The sequence below is a fragment of the Lytechinus variegatus genome, chromosome 18, assembly GCF_018143015.1.
Source record: "Lytechinus variegatus isolate NC3 chromosome 18, Lvar_3.0, whole genome shotgun sequence".
Classification (NCBI taxonomy): Eukaryota; Metazoa; Echinodermata; class Echinoidea; order Temnopleuroida; family Toxopneustidae; genus Lytechinus; species Lytechinus variegatus.
In genome coordinates, this window is record NC_054757.1 from 12,461,899 (window position 1) to 12,477,624 (window position 15,726).

The 15,726-nt window shown below is 36.1% G+C and overlaps 1 protein-coding gene across 1 annotated transcript; it reads right to left on the minus strand.

The window, feature by feature from the left end:
• Nucleotides 1-451: 451 nt before the first annotated feature.
• On the minus strand, nucleotides 452-12,558 carry LOC121405573 (ubiquitin-conjugating enzyme E2-17 kDa-like). The gene is made up of 7 exons (XM_041596500.1): nucleotides 12,354-12,558; nucleotides 9,476-9,539; nucleotides 8,913-8,944; nucleotides 7,931-8,008; nucleotides 4,666-4,771; nucleotides 3,135-3,309; nucleotides 452-551 (listed from the first exon to the last, which is right to left on the minus strand). Exons 1-6 carry the CDS (start codon nucleotides 12,375-12,377, stop codon nucleotides 3,170-3,172), a joined length of 444 nt encoding a protein of 147 aa, XP_041452434.1. The 5' UTR covers nucleotides 12,378-12,558; the 3' UTR covers nucleotides 452-551; nucleotides 3,135-3,169.
• Between the last annotated feature and the right edge of the window lie 3,168 nt (nucleotides 12,559-15,726).

Genomic DNA, 15,726 nt, shown 5'->3' on the forward strand with positions numbered 1-15,726 from the left:
GCGTCAAGTTTTCCAAACTGAATTACCGTCCTAACCCCCAAAAGGCCCCCAAATACATGTGATCTGTTGAAAAATGTATGATACACTGGATTGTCCAAAGGGTGATTATACATTCGGGCTAAAATTGATCATAAAAACTTTGAATATATACAGATATATATGTACATAAGTGTGCTGAGGAAGGTTATAGCATAATTCACAATTGAAAAAAAAAAGCAACAGATAGACATTAGCATGGAAATGTTAACATCAGTGTATCATGGTGTAATGCTTTCTCTGATACATACTGGAATTGTCCATCTTCTTGTCCAACTATTTCAAGTTTATTAAACAAAGGGACAAAGTCATAAATCATTGTATATGGGGGGGGGGGGGGAATTAGCAGAGAAGCGATTCAGAGTGAAGGTGGTAATATTTTATATCTGACGATAATTTTTCTCAAATAATAATCCAGATGGCCTTGGGTTCACTGATGTCATGGTTTATGAGGCTGCTGTGAAGTTAGAACAGGTCAAATCTCTCATCATTATATTGCTTCTGGCTCTCCTCTCCTGTGATAGGATGGAAATCAAATATGAAAATATTGTACTACCATGACGATAACGATGAGGTAACAATAAACAGCAATGAAGAAAATGGTGATGCAAGGGCCGAGTCAAAACGTTCAAACTGCCATTAAAAGCATAATTGTCAGCGTTCATCCGATTCTGAACAATTGTATCAGTCAATTTTGGTCAAAAATAGATTGTGAGATTTTGGCAGGAAATGAAAGAACAAGTCCTCTTCTATGCATTACTAAATTTCTAGGCAGCAATTTATTCTAGTTTCTGAGATATGAGGTGATTTTCATGGCGATGCCATACAAATTGTTGATAAAATGTGCAAATCCCATTGGAAACGTGTATTGTAGCTGGGCAAACAGCTGCGTGCACTTAATATGCAAATGCGCGGTCAGCCAAATCGTCGTATTGATACTGCATTGACTTCGCACGCGAAAAAAGCGATACAACATTTTGACTGACGCGCACATTGAAATCACGGTCAGAGTTGTTGTATCCCCTATCACGTTTTTTTTCCGGAATGTAGCTCTTTTGCAATATTTTCTCTGATCCTTGGTTTTTGTGTAAAAATAAAGATACCAATGTCAAGCAACTGTCTTGGTTTTTCCGAAAATGTATTTTTCAAGCAATGAATATGTTGTAAGGATGGAGAACTAAGAGTGAAAAGTATAGTAAACTTTGAAGTCAATTTTCTCTGAAATGGGCTGGCACCGTCGTATGTGTGATACGATGGTTCGGATGACCGCTAACGAAATGTTTACCCATTTTGACAACCGTTTCACCTGTACAGAAGATGGGATTGGGGAAGGTGGGAACCTTTCTAAAAAGTTGCTTAAATTCTACATTTTACATCTCTATATTCATGAACTGGCCATCTTTTGTTCATAATTCATTAAATTGGTTTGATTTAGTAGGAAACTACCCCCAAAAATGAAGAATATTCAACTCTTTAACTCTGAAAGATAGTTTGATTAAGGTATACTTGGCAAATATTGTAGTCCCACACGTAGACTTTCAAGGTGTTGACAGAGTGTAAAACGATCCAGCGATCGCTTTCAGTTAATGTTGCACCAACATGAAAGTCTACATGGGGGACTACACTATTTACCAAGTGTAACATCATAAAACGATCTTCAAAGTGAAGAAAGCATTGAATGTTCTTCATTTTCTTGATAGTTTGATAATCTTTTTTAGGCAGTCCCAGACATACACTCCTTTTTATACCACCATTCCAGAGGTCATTTTCTGGACTAATCACATGTAGCTCTCTAACATATCTCCTATAATTTCATAAGAATAACACAAATCACTGGTTTCAGGCAGCATATTTCTAGTAATCTTAGATGGTTTGGGACAAAAACACTGGCAATATGTAAGTCTAACCTCACAAAAATGATTTGCATCCTCATATCAGAATATGGTGGGCCAGATGACCACTGATGACGTCCTCATTGGACATATTTGCATCAGAGGCGTTACAAAGTTTAGAAAGATGTTAATCAAGACCATTCTTTGTAAGTCTGGAAGCATTCCCTAATGCTATAGTCAAACCAACAAAACTAACTCCAAACCGGCAAATGGTATGGCCATCCAAAATAACATAACAACTTTGATCAGGATAGAGTCGGTTTCGTTGGTTCGACTGTAAGCATTCCTTAATGCTATAGTCAAACCAACAAAACTAACTCCAAACCGGCAAATGGTATGGCCATCCAAAATAACGTAACAACTTTGATCAGGATAGAGTCGGTTTCGTTGGTTCGACTGTAAGCATTCCTTAATGCTATAGTCAAACCAACAAAACTAACTCCAAACCGGCAAATGGTATGGCCATCCAAAATAACATAACAACTTTGATCAGGATAGAGTCGGTTTCGTTGGTTCGACTGTAAGCATTCCTTAATGCTATAGTCAAACCAACAAAACTAACTCCAAACCGGCATATGGTATGGCCATCCAAAATAACGTAACAACTTTGATCAGGATAGAGTCGGTTTCGTTGGTTTGACTGTAAGCATTCCTTAATGCTATAGTCAAACCAACAAAACTAACTCCAAACCAGCAAATGGTATGGCCATCCAAAATAACGTAACAACTTGATCAGGATAGCGTCGGTTTGACTGTAAGCATTCCTTAATGCTATAGTCAAACCAACAAAACTAACTCCAAACCGGCAAATGGTATGGCCATCCAAAATAACGTAACAACTTTGATCAGGATAGCGTCGGTTTCGTTGGTTTGACTGTAAGCATTCCTTAATGCTATAGTCAAACCAACAAAACTAACTCCAAACCGACACATGGTATGGCCATCCAAAATAACGTAACAGCTTTGATCAGGTGGGTGTTTCATAAAACTGTTCGTAAAGTTACGCATAACTTTACAAACGACTGAAACATGTTCATATGTCCTAAATGAATGACATAGGGATTTATCATCTAGCACAAGAAAGGGTCACCAATTGTTCGTAAAGTCAATCGTATCTTATGAACAGCTTTATGAACACACCCCAGGATAGAGTTATTTCGTTCATGTGACTGTAATGTAACATACAATCCATCATTTCAATCTCACCTTTACGTTGCAAAAAAAGTTGTAGAGTAGTGTTGTCACTGGGCATATTTTTGACACCAATCCTTGGCAGCATCTTCGTATTTCTTTTTGTTAGTTTTATAGAGCTTTGCAATTTCTGGTACGAGGGGGTCGTCTGGATTTGGGTCAGTTAGCAACGAGCAGATTGATAGGAGTACTAGATAAAAAAAGAAAGATGAAAAACATTTAATGGAATTTACATCACATGACAATATTAGGGAATGACGTGTATGACATCACAAAGTCAAACTACTACAGGCCTACCAACCTGTAAACATGCAAAATAGGAGTGATGCATTTAAAAAATAAGAGTCAAAAGATATATTTCCCATAGATGACTGTACATAATATCTGGACAAAAGAAGAGTTTTCTTTACCTATATGATATAATGTACATGAAAAATTTCCCCCAAAAGGAGGGACTTCTTTTAAAAAGGAGTAGTTAGCAGGCCTGCTACTGTTCCCTGCTGTTTAAGTGTCCTAGAGAGTTATGTAAAGACATGTTCTGATAGACAATGTAATATAAAAAACACAGATTCACCTGGATGGGGTATGGGTTAAGGTGGTCTGTGATTACTGTTAGTAAAATATTAAGTCGATGTTGCTCAATGATTGGCAAAAAAAAAAAGTTTATCGCTGTCAAAGTACCAATATGTATTTTAAGTGATTTAGTTTTATATTATATGTTTTCTGGCTAATGAAATAATAAAAGGCAACATTCTGGTACTTGCGAGATCTAGGCACTGTTATACAAGCTCAAGAAGAACCAATATTTACAATCAATTATAATTTTCAGTAGTTAATAAAGCAACTTCAGCAACTTCAATGTACATACTGGCGCTCTACAAACTCCTGGAATGGATGGAACTGGTAAGGTTTCCCACGGAAAAAAGGTGTGTTACAAGAAAATATTCAAATTAACAAGTGACAGAACAATTCTAACAAGAGCAAACCATTTTGGGGTTATTGATAAAAGCAGACCAGGGGGGTGTTTCACAAAGATTTAAGTATGACTTTGGTCGCACTTAAATGTCGACGCGTACATTATATGCAACGAGCAATCTTATTGATAGATACGCATTAGTGCGCGTCCTCATGACACGATCTGACCAATGCGGTCACGCCTTTCATACCGTACGCAACTCGGTATAAGTGCGACTCTAAGTCATACTTAAATCTTTGTGAAACACCCCCTGGGCCCCATCTTACAAAGATTTGCAACTGATCCAATCACAACTATGGATCCATTATGCATGTTTGTTGAAAATATATTCTATGATGTATATTCATTCATTCATTGTTTTCTTGAAAATTCACTGTGCTTCTCTTTGTTTACACAGAACATTGTGCAAATTTCCTGTAGAAAAAATTATGACACTGATGGACTTCCATAGAAGGTTGATTGTAACATCGGGCCCAGTAATCAATTGCCAGTTTCTTCCAACACTCCATACGAATAACAATCAATTGTATAATCAACTGTACGATTGATTTTATCTTGTGAAAAACATACCTTTTGCAATAGTGAGGGCTGGTGACCACTGAGATCTTAGGATGTCTAGACAGATGCTGCCATTGCTGTTGATGTTTGGATGGTAAATTTTTGTTGTGAAAGCAACCTACAAGGGAGAAAGAAAATCAAATGCAGAGATTTCAGAAGGTAATAACAATTGTCATTGAAAAACACTATTCCTTCCATGAAATACTCCCTAGGAGTAAAAAAAGAAAGAAGGAAAAAAATGATGCAGAGGCAAGAGACATTGCTTTAAAAAAAAAAAAAAAACTGTGGACCAATCAAAGTACATGTCTAGAGTTGCACAGACCAAGAACAAAAATACATGGCATCATTCAACATGTCATCATAATAAAATCATTATGACATCATACTGTAAACATCATGATGTGCTTGGTTTGTCCATGCAACTTAGGACTTTGTTTATACTTGAAGCATAGAATGCATTTGCAAACCTTATCCAAACAACACTGCTATGATTGGGACCCGCTGCACCACTCAAAAATGAGAAATTTAAACTGGTCTAGGGGCCCGTTGCAGAAAGAGTTGCAATCAATCGCAACTCAAAAATTCATGCGCAACTCAAAAATTCATGCGCAACTCGATTTCAACCAATCAACAGCGCGCATTTGGGACTTGCAATTGATTTTTTACTTGCGTTTAAACGCAATTCTTTCTGCAACGGACCCCAGATCTACTAAACTATTCTCATTTGAAATGTTCACATGAATATTAATTTAATATCAGTTTTAGACCTTAAAGGAGAATGAAACCTTTGGACCAAGATAGCTTGTGTGAAAACAGAAAAATCAAAGAAACAAATCAACGAAAGTTTGAGAAAAATCGGACAAGTAATGAGAAAGTTATGAGCTTTTGAATATTGCAATCACTAATGCTATGGAGATCCTCACATTGGCAATGCGACAAACATGTGTGATGTCACTCTTGAACAACTCTCCCCAGTACTTTAGTATATATTTCACTTAAATTGCCTCTTTTATTACATCTATCAGTAGAACATGTATTCTTTCTGTAGGAGGGCATGTAATACAGATTTTTAAAGAATACAGCATGGATAAAGAGTTTGTATCACCATACGAAAAAGCAAAAAGACACATTTTCAGGGTATTTCATAGTCCATCAAAGGGAAAGTTGTTCATCAGTGACATCACACATCCTTGTCGCGTTGCCAATGGGAGGATATCCATAGCATTAGAGATTGCAATATTCAAATGCTCATAACTTTCTCATTATTTGTCCGATTTTTCTCAAACTTTCTTTGTTCTTATTCTTTGATTTTTCTGTTTCGACACAAGCCTAATTGTTCCAAAGGTTTCATTCCCCTTTAAAATCAACCTATGGAAATAAAATTTGTTGGTAGGATTAACCACTTCCCCCCCCCCTTCAACATTGCCCTATTCACCTAAGGATTAACTAATCCAATGCCTAGCAAAATAAATGTACATTTGTTACTGCTTTAATATAGCTTGACCCGAGGAGAGGAATATGGGGCTACCTAACTTGAAATTTGATCTTTTAAGCTGAAAATTTTAATGAACACACAGGCATAACCTAGGCAATTAATGTGCACTGCCAGAGTCTGTCTCAGTGTGAGGGCTGCACAAATCGACAATCATAATGGAATATTGTGATCTAGAAAGGGTAAACCCTAACCCTAATAAATAGACACTATCGGTTCCATGATATATCCCCTCTCAATATATGTTTACGACTAGTAGCCTTTCTTGAAATGCTAGCGAACAGCCTGGTCACAACTCGTCGTCCACCCCTGCACTTGCTATCAGTGGCAAATTTTCTAGGAAGTCTTTGAGTCATTTGCACAGTTCTGCACTTTTTTTATCATTCTTGAAGCAGTGTGAAGAGCGCGCAAGGTGGCTTACGGTTGGTCACAACCCGTCGTGCACCTCTGAATATTCAAACTGGGATATTATCACAATTACCATAACCCAACACACTACAGAGTTCAAGGGAAAGGGCAATTTGAATGTCAACCCTCACCAACTTTTTTTTGCTCATATATTTATTGACCTATTTTATATGACAGACGTAACTGAAAGTAGGAACTTAAGTTGCCATTTTTCATGATAATTTTACTGTGAACAATATATCACCATATCATGATATAGCTGACGCTAGTCGAATACATAAGTATGCAATATCGTGCATCCCTTCTTATCGTACAATATTCACTCTACGAAAGCATTACAAGCCAACATTAATCTATTAGCGACATATAAACAGGAACCATGATAAGTAGGGGAAGGCGGGGTAAGCTGTGACAGTTTTTGCTTTTTGCATGTTAGAATTGATATGATTAATAATCTTGTCGAAATAAGTACCTTGCCTTGAAATTTAATTCTTCTGAAATATTTTCCACCTATATATAATTTTCTATCCCCACACTGAAAGTCATCGTGACCTTTGAAAAAAACAATGTCAAATGGCTCAACTTGCCCCATATATGGGGTAAGTTTGAGCCACCTTCTGGGGTAAGTTGAGCCACAAAAACTATGTACAAAATGTATGAGGGGAGAACCAGCATGTCAATTTTTTGTTCAAAGTCTTTTCACTTGCTAATTCTCTATAAATACTAACATCCTTTAAAAGGAAAAGAGCAGTCATGTAAATTTGCTCCTTTCAGCCAACATTTCAATCGATTTTAATGGTTTGTTTGTTTTTTAAGATACATTACCATAGGAATTACCATGGCTCAACTTGCCCCATGCCGTTTGGCTCAACTTACCCCAGTCCGAACTCAGTGCGATAATTTTGTATCCACACATTTATTATGCATCCATCATATAAAAGACTATGACAAGAATGAAGATCCATACCTGGACTAATAATGTTGTTATCATGTCTTTATTATATTTAAAGACGTGTGTGTTTATAAAGCACTTATCTATTTCACACTCTTTTTTACTTTTTTGGCTGAAATTCATATTTTTCCCTCTAAAAAACTACTTTTTGTTTCAAAGTTGAAAACAATGTGGTGGGGTTAGGGGCTATGCTATGGATCATCAATACATGACACCACCACAATGTCTGACTCATTCATTATTGGCCTGGGGCTGGTGGCTCAACTTGCCCCTATGCTCAACTTACCCCGTCTTCCCCTACATGTGTGAGCGATATCAACTATACTAAATTTATCTTGCTTCTATGTTTACAAGATTTGCAACAAGTTGATAAACTTAAATACCGGTTTATTTTAATGAGATGGGTCAGATTATCTAAAACTCACCTTTGGAGGCTTGAAGGGGTAATCTGTTGGAAAATGAATGGAAAGGAAAAACACACCACCTTGGTATGGACTGTCGGGCTGTGAAGAGGAAAAAATGAAAAGAGAGAGAAGGAACAGTTAGTCAATTGATAATAATATTCATTCACTAGTGCACTTACAAAATAACATCATTTCATATCGTTTCGTTTTACAAAATGATTAGGGACAAAAAATATATATTTTTGATAATGTAAAGACTATTGATTTAACGCATGCCGTAAAAGGCATGGATATCCCGATTGATTATGGTGGGGCTGATCTCATCGATTGATTGCATTAATTATTGTGTATGATAAATCGTGACAAATAAGCCCCATGACCGACCACAAACCTATGTTATTAAGGGCCAATAAAGTGCTACATGTGCGTGAAAGAGTAACATGGACGCATTCATGGTTTTTCATGGAGGGCTTGTCAAAGGTGTTCAGAAAAGTCAAGGAGTTAGGTTCACACAGCTTCCAATTAAAATGCAAATCATTACAAGATTCAGTGTTAAAGATGAACAAGATTCATTGGGACTTTCCATGTTGTACCCAAGAATTAAGATTGCAATTATTAACCAAACAAAGTGACTTCTCAATCCCATGTTACATGTAGTTACATAAATAACCTTCAAATCTCTGTCAAATTTATTATAAAAATCATTCATATTGAAGAAAATGTTCTAGCTATCGACTTTTTACTTTTTCACATACCCTGTTGAAAATGATTTGGCCTCAAATAAGTTCCCATTTATATTTTTTTATGAGACAATTTACCATTTATCTACAATTTGAGATATATCTTATAATACTTTTTGGTAAAGTCTTACCACAGGTCTCATGGATGGAAATAAACAATGAAATATTATTAGGCTCGCCTAAGGAAGCCAATGATTGTTGGTGGTTCTTAAAATCCTTTAAACATGTGACTGCAAAGGATTGAAATTTCAATGTATACTTACCGGACCCATTATCGTTGCTTGCCAGTGATACACTGTGTGGATAAAACAAGAAAAGGATAAATGTAAATGGAATCTCCACAATAAAAGGAGTTAAACTTTTTTTTAAAAATGAGAAATTAAAAAGATTTAAAACCTATAAGACATCCCATAAAGAAGTAGGCCTACACATTTATCACTGTTTGAGAAGTCTGTCTCGAACAGCCCACAACCTCCACTTACTCTTCAAATGAATAAAGAGGCTGCACAGTTTATCTGCACTTGGAAGCTGGTGTCTCTTTCACTCTGATGCAAGGTAATATATTTAAGTTAATATAGTAGATTAGAATAAACTAATTTGTGTAGCCAAGACAAAGTATCACATATATATTCTTTGGACATGTGATTTATTTTCCAGACAAGATATGACTGGAAACTTTCAATGGTGCAACACTAGAGCACTAAGGAAGATACAATAAACTGAAAGTTTTTTTTTTAGATTGACCCTATGGTGAATTCAACCGTGGCAATGTACATGTACTACAAACCATCTTGAGCCAATCTTATAAATCAAATATATTACTTACTATCATCACCAACGGGACCCGCTGAACAATTTGAAGGGGGCTCCTTGTCAAAGTCTTTGAATTCCTGCAAAATGGGAGAAAAAAATGCCAAAATGGAGTTATCATTCAACATAAACTGTTCCTGGCCTATGAAGGGATTCAACCACTCTTAGGGGCGCACCATGGATACCTGGGGGGGGGGGGGGCTGGAAGTTTGGGTTGATGAAAAAAAAAATCCTTTCTTCAAGTTTTTTTTTTCTTTACTCCATTGAGACAAGTTTTTTTTTCAGCTTTCAGATAATTTATCTGTAGACCCTTTTTTTTTTACTCTGATGGCGAGTCATTTTTTTTGTTGCTCATATAGCAAGTCAATTTTTTTTGTTTGTTTTTTAAAACTTCTAGCCCCCGCCCTCCCTCCCCTAGATATCTAATGGTGCGTCCCTTATACTTAGGGCTCCAATTCTGCATACTTGGCTGTCAGAAGCATACCAATGGTTACATTTGCACATGGTTTATAAAACCAACAAATGTATAGTCCACCAACATTAGGAAGGTCCACTCGATTAGGTGGATATAATTGAAGAGTGCATGCCAACAGAACTAGCAGATTACTCATAGATGATGAGAAGTGGAAAGCCTCTGACGGTGTCTCTTGCATTACATGACTCAATAGAAGCAGTGCTTACTTTTAAAATGAACATGATCATAAATATAAACTTGAGGCCAGTTTATATACACCCAGGAAATTAAAAAAAAAGTTGACACTTGCCAAACATCTGAAAATACTGAAAAATATACTACAAATACTATAAAATATTTGTGCTAGCATGATGAATTCGATATCAAACAAATGAGTATGTCATGCCCTTCATCACATTGCTTTGTCAACAGGAGCTGAAAAATATTTAGGTGTCATTTTCCCCCAACAAATCTTCATATTTAAAAAAGAAAAATAAAGACTGACAAAAACATTTCATATTTGTAGTTACATATTTGTGCTAGTTATTCTCAATACAAACACTTAAGATTACACTTTTTTGTTCAGTGGTGACATACATGTATCATGATAGAAAATGCAATATAAATCATAGATTTAACATTTATATATTTCTATAAAACAATTTTTTGAAAATATAAACAATAGAATAAATTTTGCATGAATTTTGCAATTTTTAGACACAACTGTATTTTTCCAGTAGATGCGGTATAAAGGTAAAGGTATGAACATTACTTTTTCTTCAAAGAAAATTCCACCTGAAATATACTTTATATCCCAACAGCATCCCCCATTATAATGTGAAAGAGCTTAATATGCTTTTTCCTTTGCTACCAAATTCGTCACGGTAGTGTTCATATTTCTGAAGATCTTAAATTTTACGATGTGTGGCAAGCGAACAAATTTAACTTTTGGCCTCAACTGTATAAATAATTGTTCACAACTTTGGTGTCAGCTGTGATGAGAGACTTCCATCATTATTTTTCATCCTTGCATGTTTGCAGATTCCTCATGAAAATTGCCCCTTTTCACCATCTACTTCAAAAATTCAGTCTACTTTTGTTTTATGAGGATTTTTGCTGTCATCCACACATTCAGTGGGCTTCTGACCTCAGCGAGACAAAATTTTGGGTGGAAAAAATTATGTTTTTGTTTTTTCTTTTGTCCTTTTCCAAAGCAAGTCCATAATATGGAAAATTGTCTCCCATTAAATTGGAGTCTCCCATATTGGTGGGGGCCTCTATACTGTCAGAGGTACATACATGTACACCCCCAATCATGAGTTATAATTTATTGTAGGATGGACAGTTTGAAAATATAGAATAGAAGCCTTCTTTCTTGTCTTTGGATTACACAAACAATATTAATAATTGTATAAATCTTCTTCAATTTGTTTGAGAAGTATATTGCCTAAAATTTTGTACTACATTTTGATGAGATTATGCTTGATATTGATAACTTTTCCAAATAGCAGTTTAGAGACAGTCATTTTCCGTTTAAAAAAAAGGCATTTTCCGTTTCTGAAAATCTGTAATTCCATTTCAACTTGATCTAAAGATGGGAATTCTGTTTTGTCACTGAAAATGTAGATCTACACAGCAAAAACCTGAAGTTTTGCAAAAGTGAATTCCATGAAGTTGTACATGAAAAGTATAAGAACAAAACAGAATTTGTTTTATTTTTAATACTGGTATAAAAATCACTGGTCCATTTAAAATTGATTATCTAGACACACAATTTTACATCTGGCATGCCTGGGTAGTGGGTAGATAATCTTTCTTTAAAGTTCAGGGTCTTGGCCAAAAACTAAATTGAATTTCTTTCCTATCCTACTAATAAAAAAAAAATATAACTTTTGTGTGCTACATTTTTACCCTCCGCCATCATCATGCTCAACCACGACATGTCAAATTAACTTTACTTTGTTTTTTGTCATTTGACAAATGAAAAAAAACTACCTAACAATAACGGTATTCATATTGTTAATTGAATTGAGGCTTTCTTTACTTAAGTTTCATTTTAAATTAAATGAAATTTATTCACAATTTCAATCACAGAGATCGGCTCTGCCTCTGGACTGGAGCTCGATCTAGTATTATTTACGGTAGGTGAAATATAATCCCAAGATTATGACAACCAGATCATATATTTCATTTTAATTAAGATGTGTTTTATTTTTTAACAAAATTGATATTTCATAGACATTTGTCGAGTTTGTGTGGGATTGTTGCATAAACGGCATGCATCATAAACTTAACACAGACAGGGTCAGAAGGGTGGTGGTTGCAAACTATTGTCATTCCGCAATTCCGCAATTCCAAACCCATCACACACACAGTCAACAGACATCATCATGCCATGGCGATATCAAAATTTAGTTCTCTCGCAACAACCGTTTCTTACCTTTGTTATTCTTTTTAGTGCCATACTGTATCAAAATATATACAGAGTATGTACAAGACAATATATTTTGGGCACAATAAATACAGCCTTTGGGTAGTTACTTTCAGCAATAAATGAGTTTAGTCAAGTCAAATTTTCTGGATCGTAGACAAGCTTCGCCTTCCTCAATCGACAAATTCGCCAATCGCTTGTATTATCATTGCGCAAAACACCCACGTACGTATGTCGCGAATGCATGAAATAAAAAATAATGCGCTTTACTATCTTTGCGTGCACGTTGTGTGTGCGCGCCTACTTAGTACTACCGAGTTTAATTTGCATGAAAAGTTGGGGCCACGAGCTCGAGCGGCGTTCAGCACTCACGGATCATTAGCGCAACTACTTCTTGATTGACACCGATCGTACAGTAGAGGGCGCACATGTACGAACTAAAACTGGACAATTTTTTTAAGGTCTAACCCCCCCCCAAAAAAAAAAGTTCTCGCTGAATTCGCGCAAGGATTAATTAATTTTTGAGATACACAGCTTGTTCTTTATTTTTTAAAACGAATATGTGACCATGTCCAATTTCAAATGGAACCACTGGCGGATCCAGGGGGCCGGGGGGGGGGGCGTGTTCAGCCGGCCCGCGCCACCCCCCCTTGTAAAGGCTAATAAGGATTTGTAAAGTAAATAGATCTATGCCATTAAAAAGACAAGCGTGACCTCCCTCCTTTGAAAGTGAGGACCTTTTTTTCTTTTTTTGTGGACGAAATTCTTGGCTGATGAAACCCCTTTTTTTTGCTTGTCAAACTTTCCTCAAATGCCCTCCCCCTTGAAAAATCCTGGATCCGCCCCTTGGAGTGACCAAAATTTTAGCTTGCAGTTTGCGCTCGCAATTAAGTACGAATTAACATGCTGACATCCAGTTTATGCATCTAAATCTACCCCACCCCCATAAGCCAGCTTAAGTGTGTTTCATTCACACTCGAACTTATACCCGTGGTTCTAAATGCCTTTTTTTTCAAAATGCATGCCCATTTCTCAAAATGGAATGTGCCTCTTTTCAAAATGAAACATTTTAAGTAAACCCAAATTTTAGGTTAGAAAACCATGCACAAAAGCGAGCAAAATTTTTGAAATTTTCATTTACAAAGATCCAAGTTTGTGATAGATTTTGACATAGTATTGAGATTATCATAATGAATTCACATTAAATTTTGATGGCTTCTCTTTTTACGGCTTTTCCCTTTAATTTCACCTTGGTCGTGATTTTTTTGGGGTGGGCAAGAGCCCCGGCCCCAAGGACCCCCATCTGTACGCCGCTGGTTGGATTTAACTCTACTGGAATTCTGTTGGATTGAGTTGAAATTATCAAATTGAAAATGAGTTGATTGGATTGAGGGGGGTTTAGATTTCAGATTTCCACTAAATCAAAAAGATTTTTTTTTTTTCATTTAAGTTTCAAATGAAATTCTCAGCGTTATGAATGTTTTATTTCTTACTCAAAACAACTTTTTGTTGGTAGGGTGGATATGCTGCAACTCCAATTATTCTAGGCTGGTTTATTTGAGCATCATGCATGGGGGCCGTGCCCCCCCTATAGGTATATATAGGGTCTGAATTGCAGCCTACTCATGCCTTGTGTACTGAAGGTCTGAATTGAAACAGCTAGTTCTGTATGTGCTAGTCTTTGCGTGGAGACACACTCGTTGACCAAAGTTTTAATCAGGGTCTGTGCCTACAGACTACATCTAGCTGGGGAGGTGGAGTTAAAATTTGGAAAAGACAGCTGTTGAAAGAAGAAGGGGTAACAAATTTCGTTTTACTTGCCAGTTTCGAAACTCCTCTGCCTCGATCAGCGGGAGAGTGCACGTGCACCCATGCATGCACCCCAGCCCTTTCCGGGGGGAGGGGGGGGGGGGCACTTCCATTGACGAGTGGATACCATGCGCGCGACCGTAGGGATTCGAAAAGCACCCTAAACAAGTATTTTCCATTTTCTGAAAATGGACCGCTTAAAGGGATGGTCCAGGCTGGAGATATTTATATCTCAATAAATATAGAGTAAAATTCACAAAGCAAAATGCTGAAAATTTGATTTAAATCGGATAACATATGACGAATTTATTGAATTTGCATTTTTTTTCCGGTGAAACAGTTCATGTCTTAATGAATATCCATTAGGTGGGCTGATGATGTCATATCCCGGCCCACTTGTTCTTTTGTATTTTTATGTAAAATTAGGCTATTTAAAAACAATTTACTATATACCAAGAACTATATATAACAATAATATTTGATTGACAAATGATTAGTGCATTTATGGAGGAACATCATTTACACATGTATGAAAAATAAATGAAGCAATTATGATTTCATATAACATAGGAAAATGGAAAGCGGGGATATTATCAGCCCACCTAATGAGTATTTATGACGATGTGCATAACTGTTTCACAAATATTGATATACTTTAAAATTTGATAACTTTGTTATCCAATTTCGATGAAATTTTCAGCATTTTGCTCTGTGAATTTTACTTTATTTATTTAGATATGAACGATTTCAGCCTGGACCATCCCTTTAGCAAATATTGGCGTGTGAATCCCTACCCTTAACCCTGAAAGGACTGGGCTGTATGAGATGTATTGAGGACTTGAGGGGGGGGGGGGGGGCATGATGCCCCCTTCTGATCTCGGCCGCCGTTCGCGCGATCGCGCCGAAATTTGGCACGCTCATTTTTTACCACATAAACTACAAAATAATATAAAAAAATCTGATTTTTTAAAATTATTATTAATAATATTGCAAATTTATTCTTGAAAAACGTTAACATCCTATTTCACTTCAAATTTTCTCTTTTTTTGTAGATGTCATCTTTTTAATCTAATTTAAACGTTTCCACAAAGAAAAATTGCGAAAGCCAATTTTTTTCCTTATGCATTTCCTTGTTTTTAGAGTTGCTTAACGTAACTTTGTTTTTTATCCTTTGTTTTTCATTGTTTTTTAATGGAAATTATTACAGACCATTTAACAACTAAATGAAACCCTAATTATTATTTAAGCAGTACGAAAAATAATCACTCTTTTATGAATTTTTTCTCTTTGTACATAAACTTGATAAAGTATAAAAATGAACCATTTTTTCGGCATTGCCTCGTACAAAGACAGTTTTCCTAGCGTATAGGCCATTATTCTAGTGTTTTTGACACCCCTATTACGTTACGTATGTAACGCCCTATCTTAAAAATCAGATCATTTATTATGTGTTTTGGGGGTCACGCATATAGCTGGCCTTAAACTCTGGGGCCGATCATCATCATGCCACATCAGAAAAGGAGTTCATAAGTATAAGAGCTATAAAAAATGTGATAGAGATTCAGGAATCAAA

Bases quoted from the DNA above. Each gene is read 5' to 3' on its own strand.
- LOC121405573 (XM_041596500.1), bottom strand. From the start codon at position 12,377: ATGGCACTAAAAAGAATAACAAAG. The intron at 8,945-9,475 runs GTAAGTAATATA...TTATCCACACAG, and splicing joins GGGTCCCGTTGGTGATGATA to TGTATCACTGGCAAGCAACG. The intron at 8,009-8,912 runs GTAAGTATACAT...TCCTCTTCACAG, and splicing joins AAGCAACGATAATGGGTCCG to CCCGACAGTCCATACCAAGG.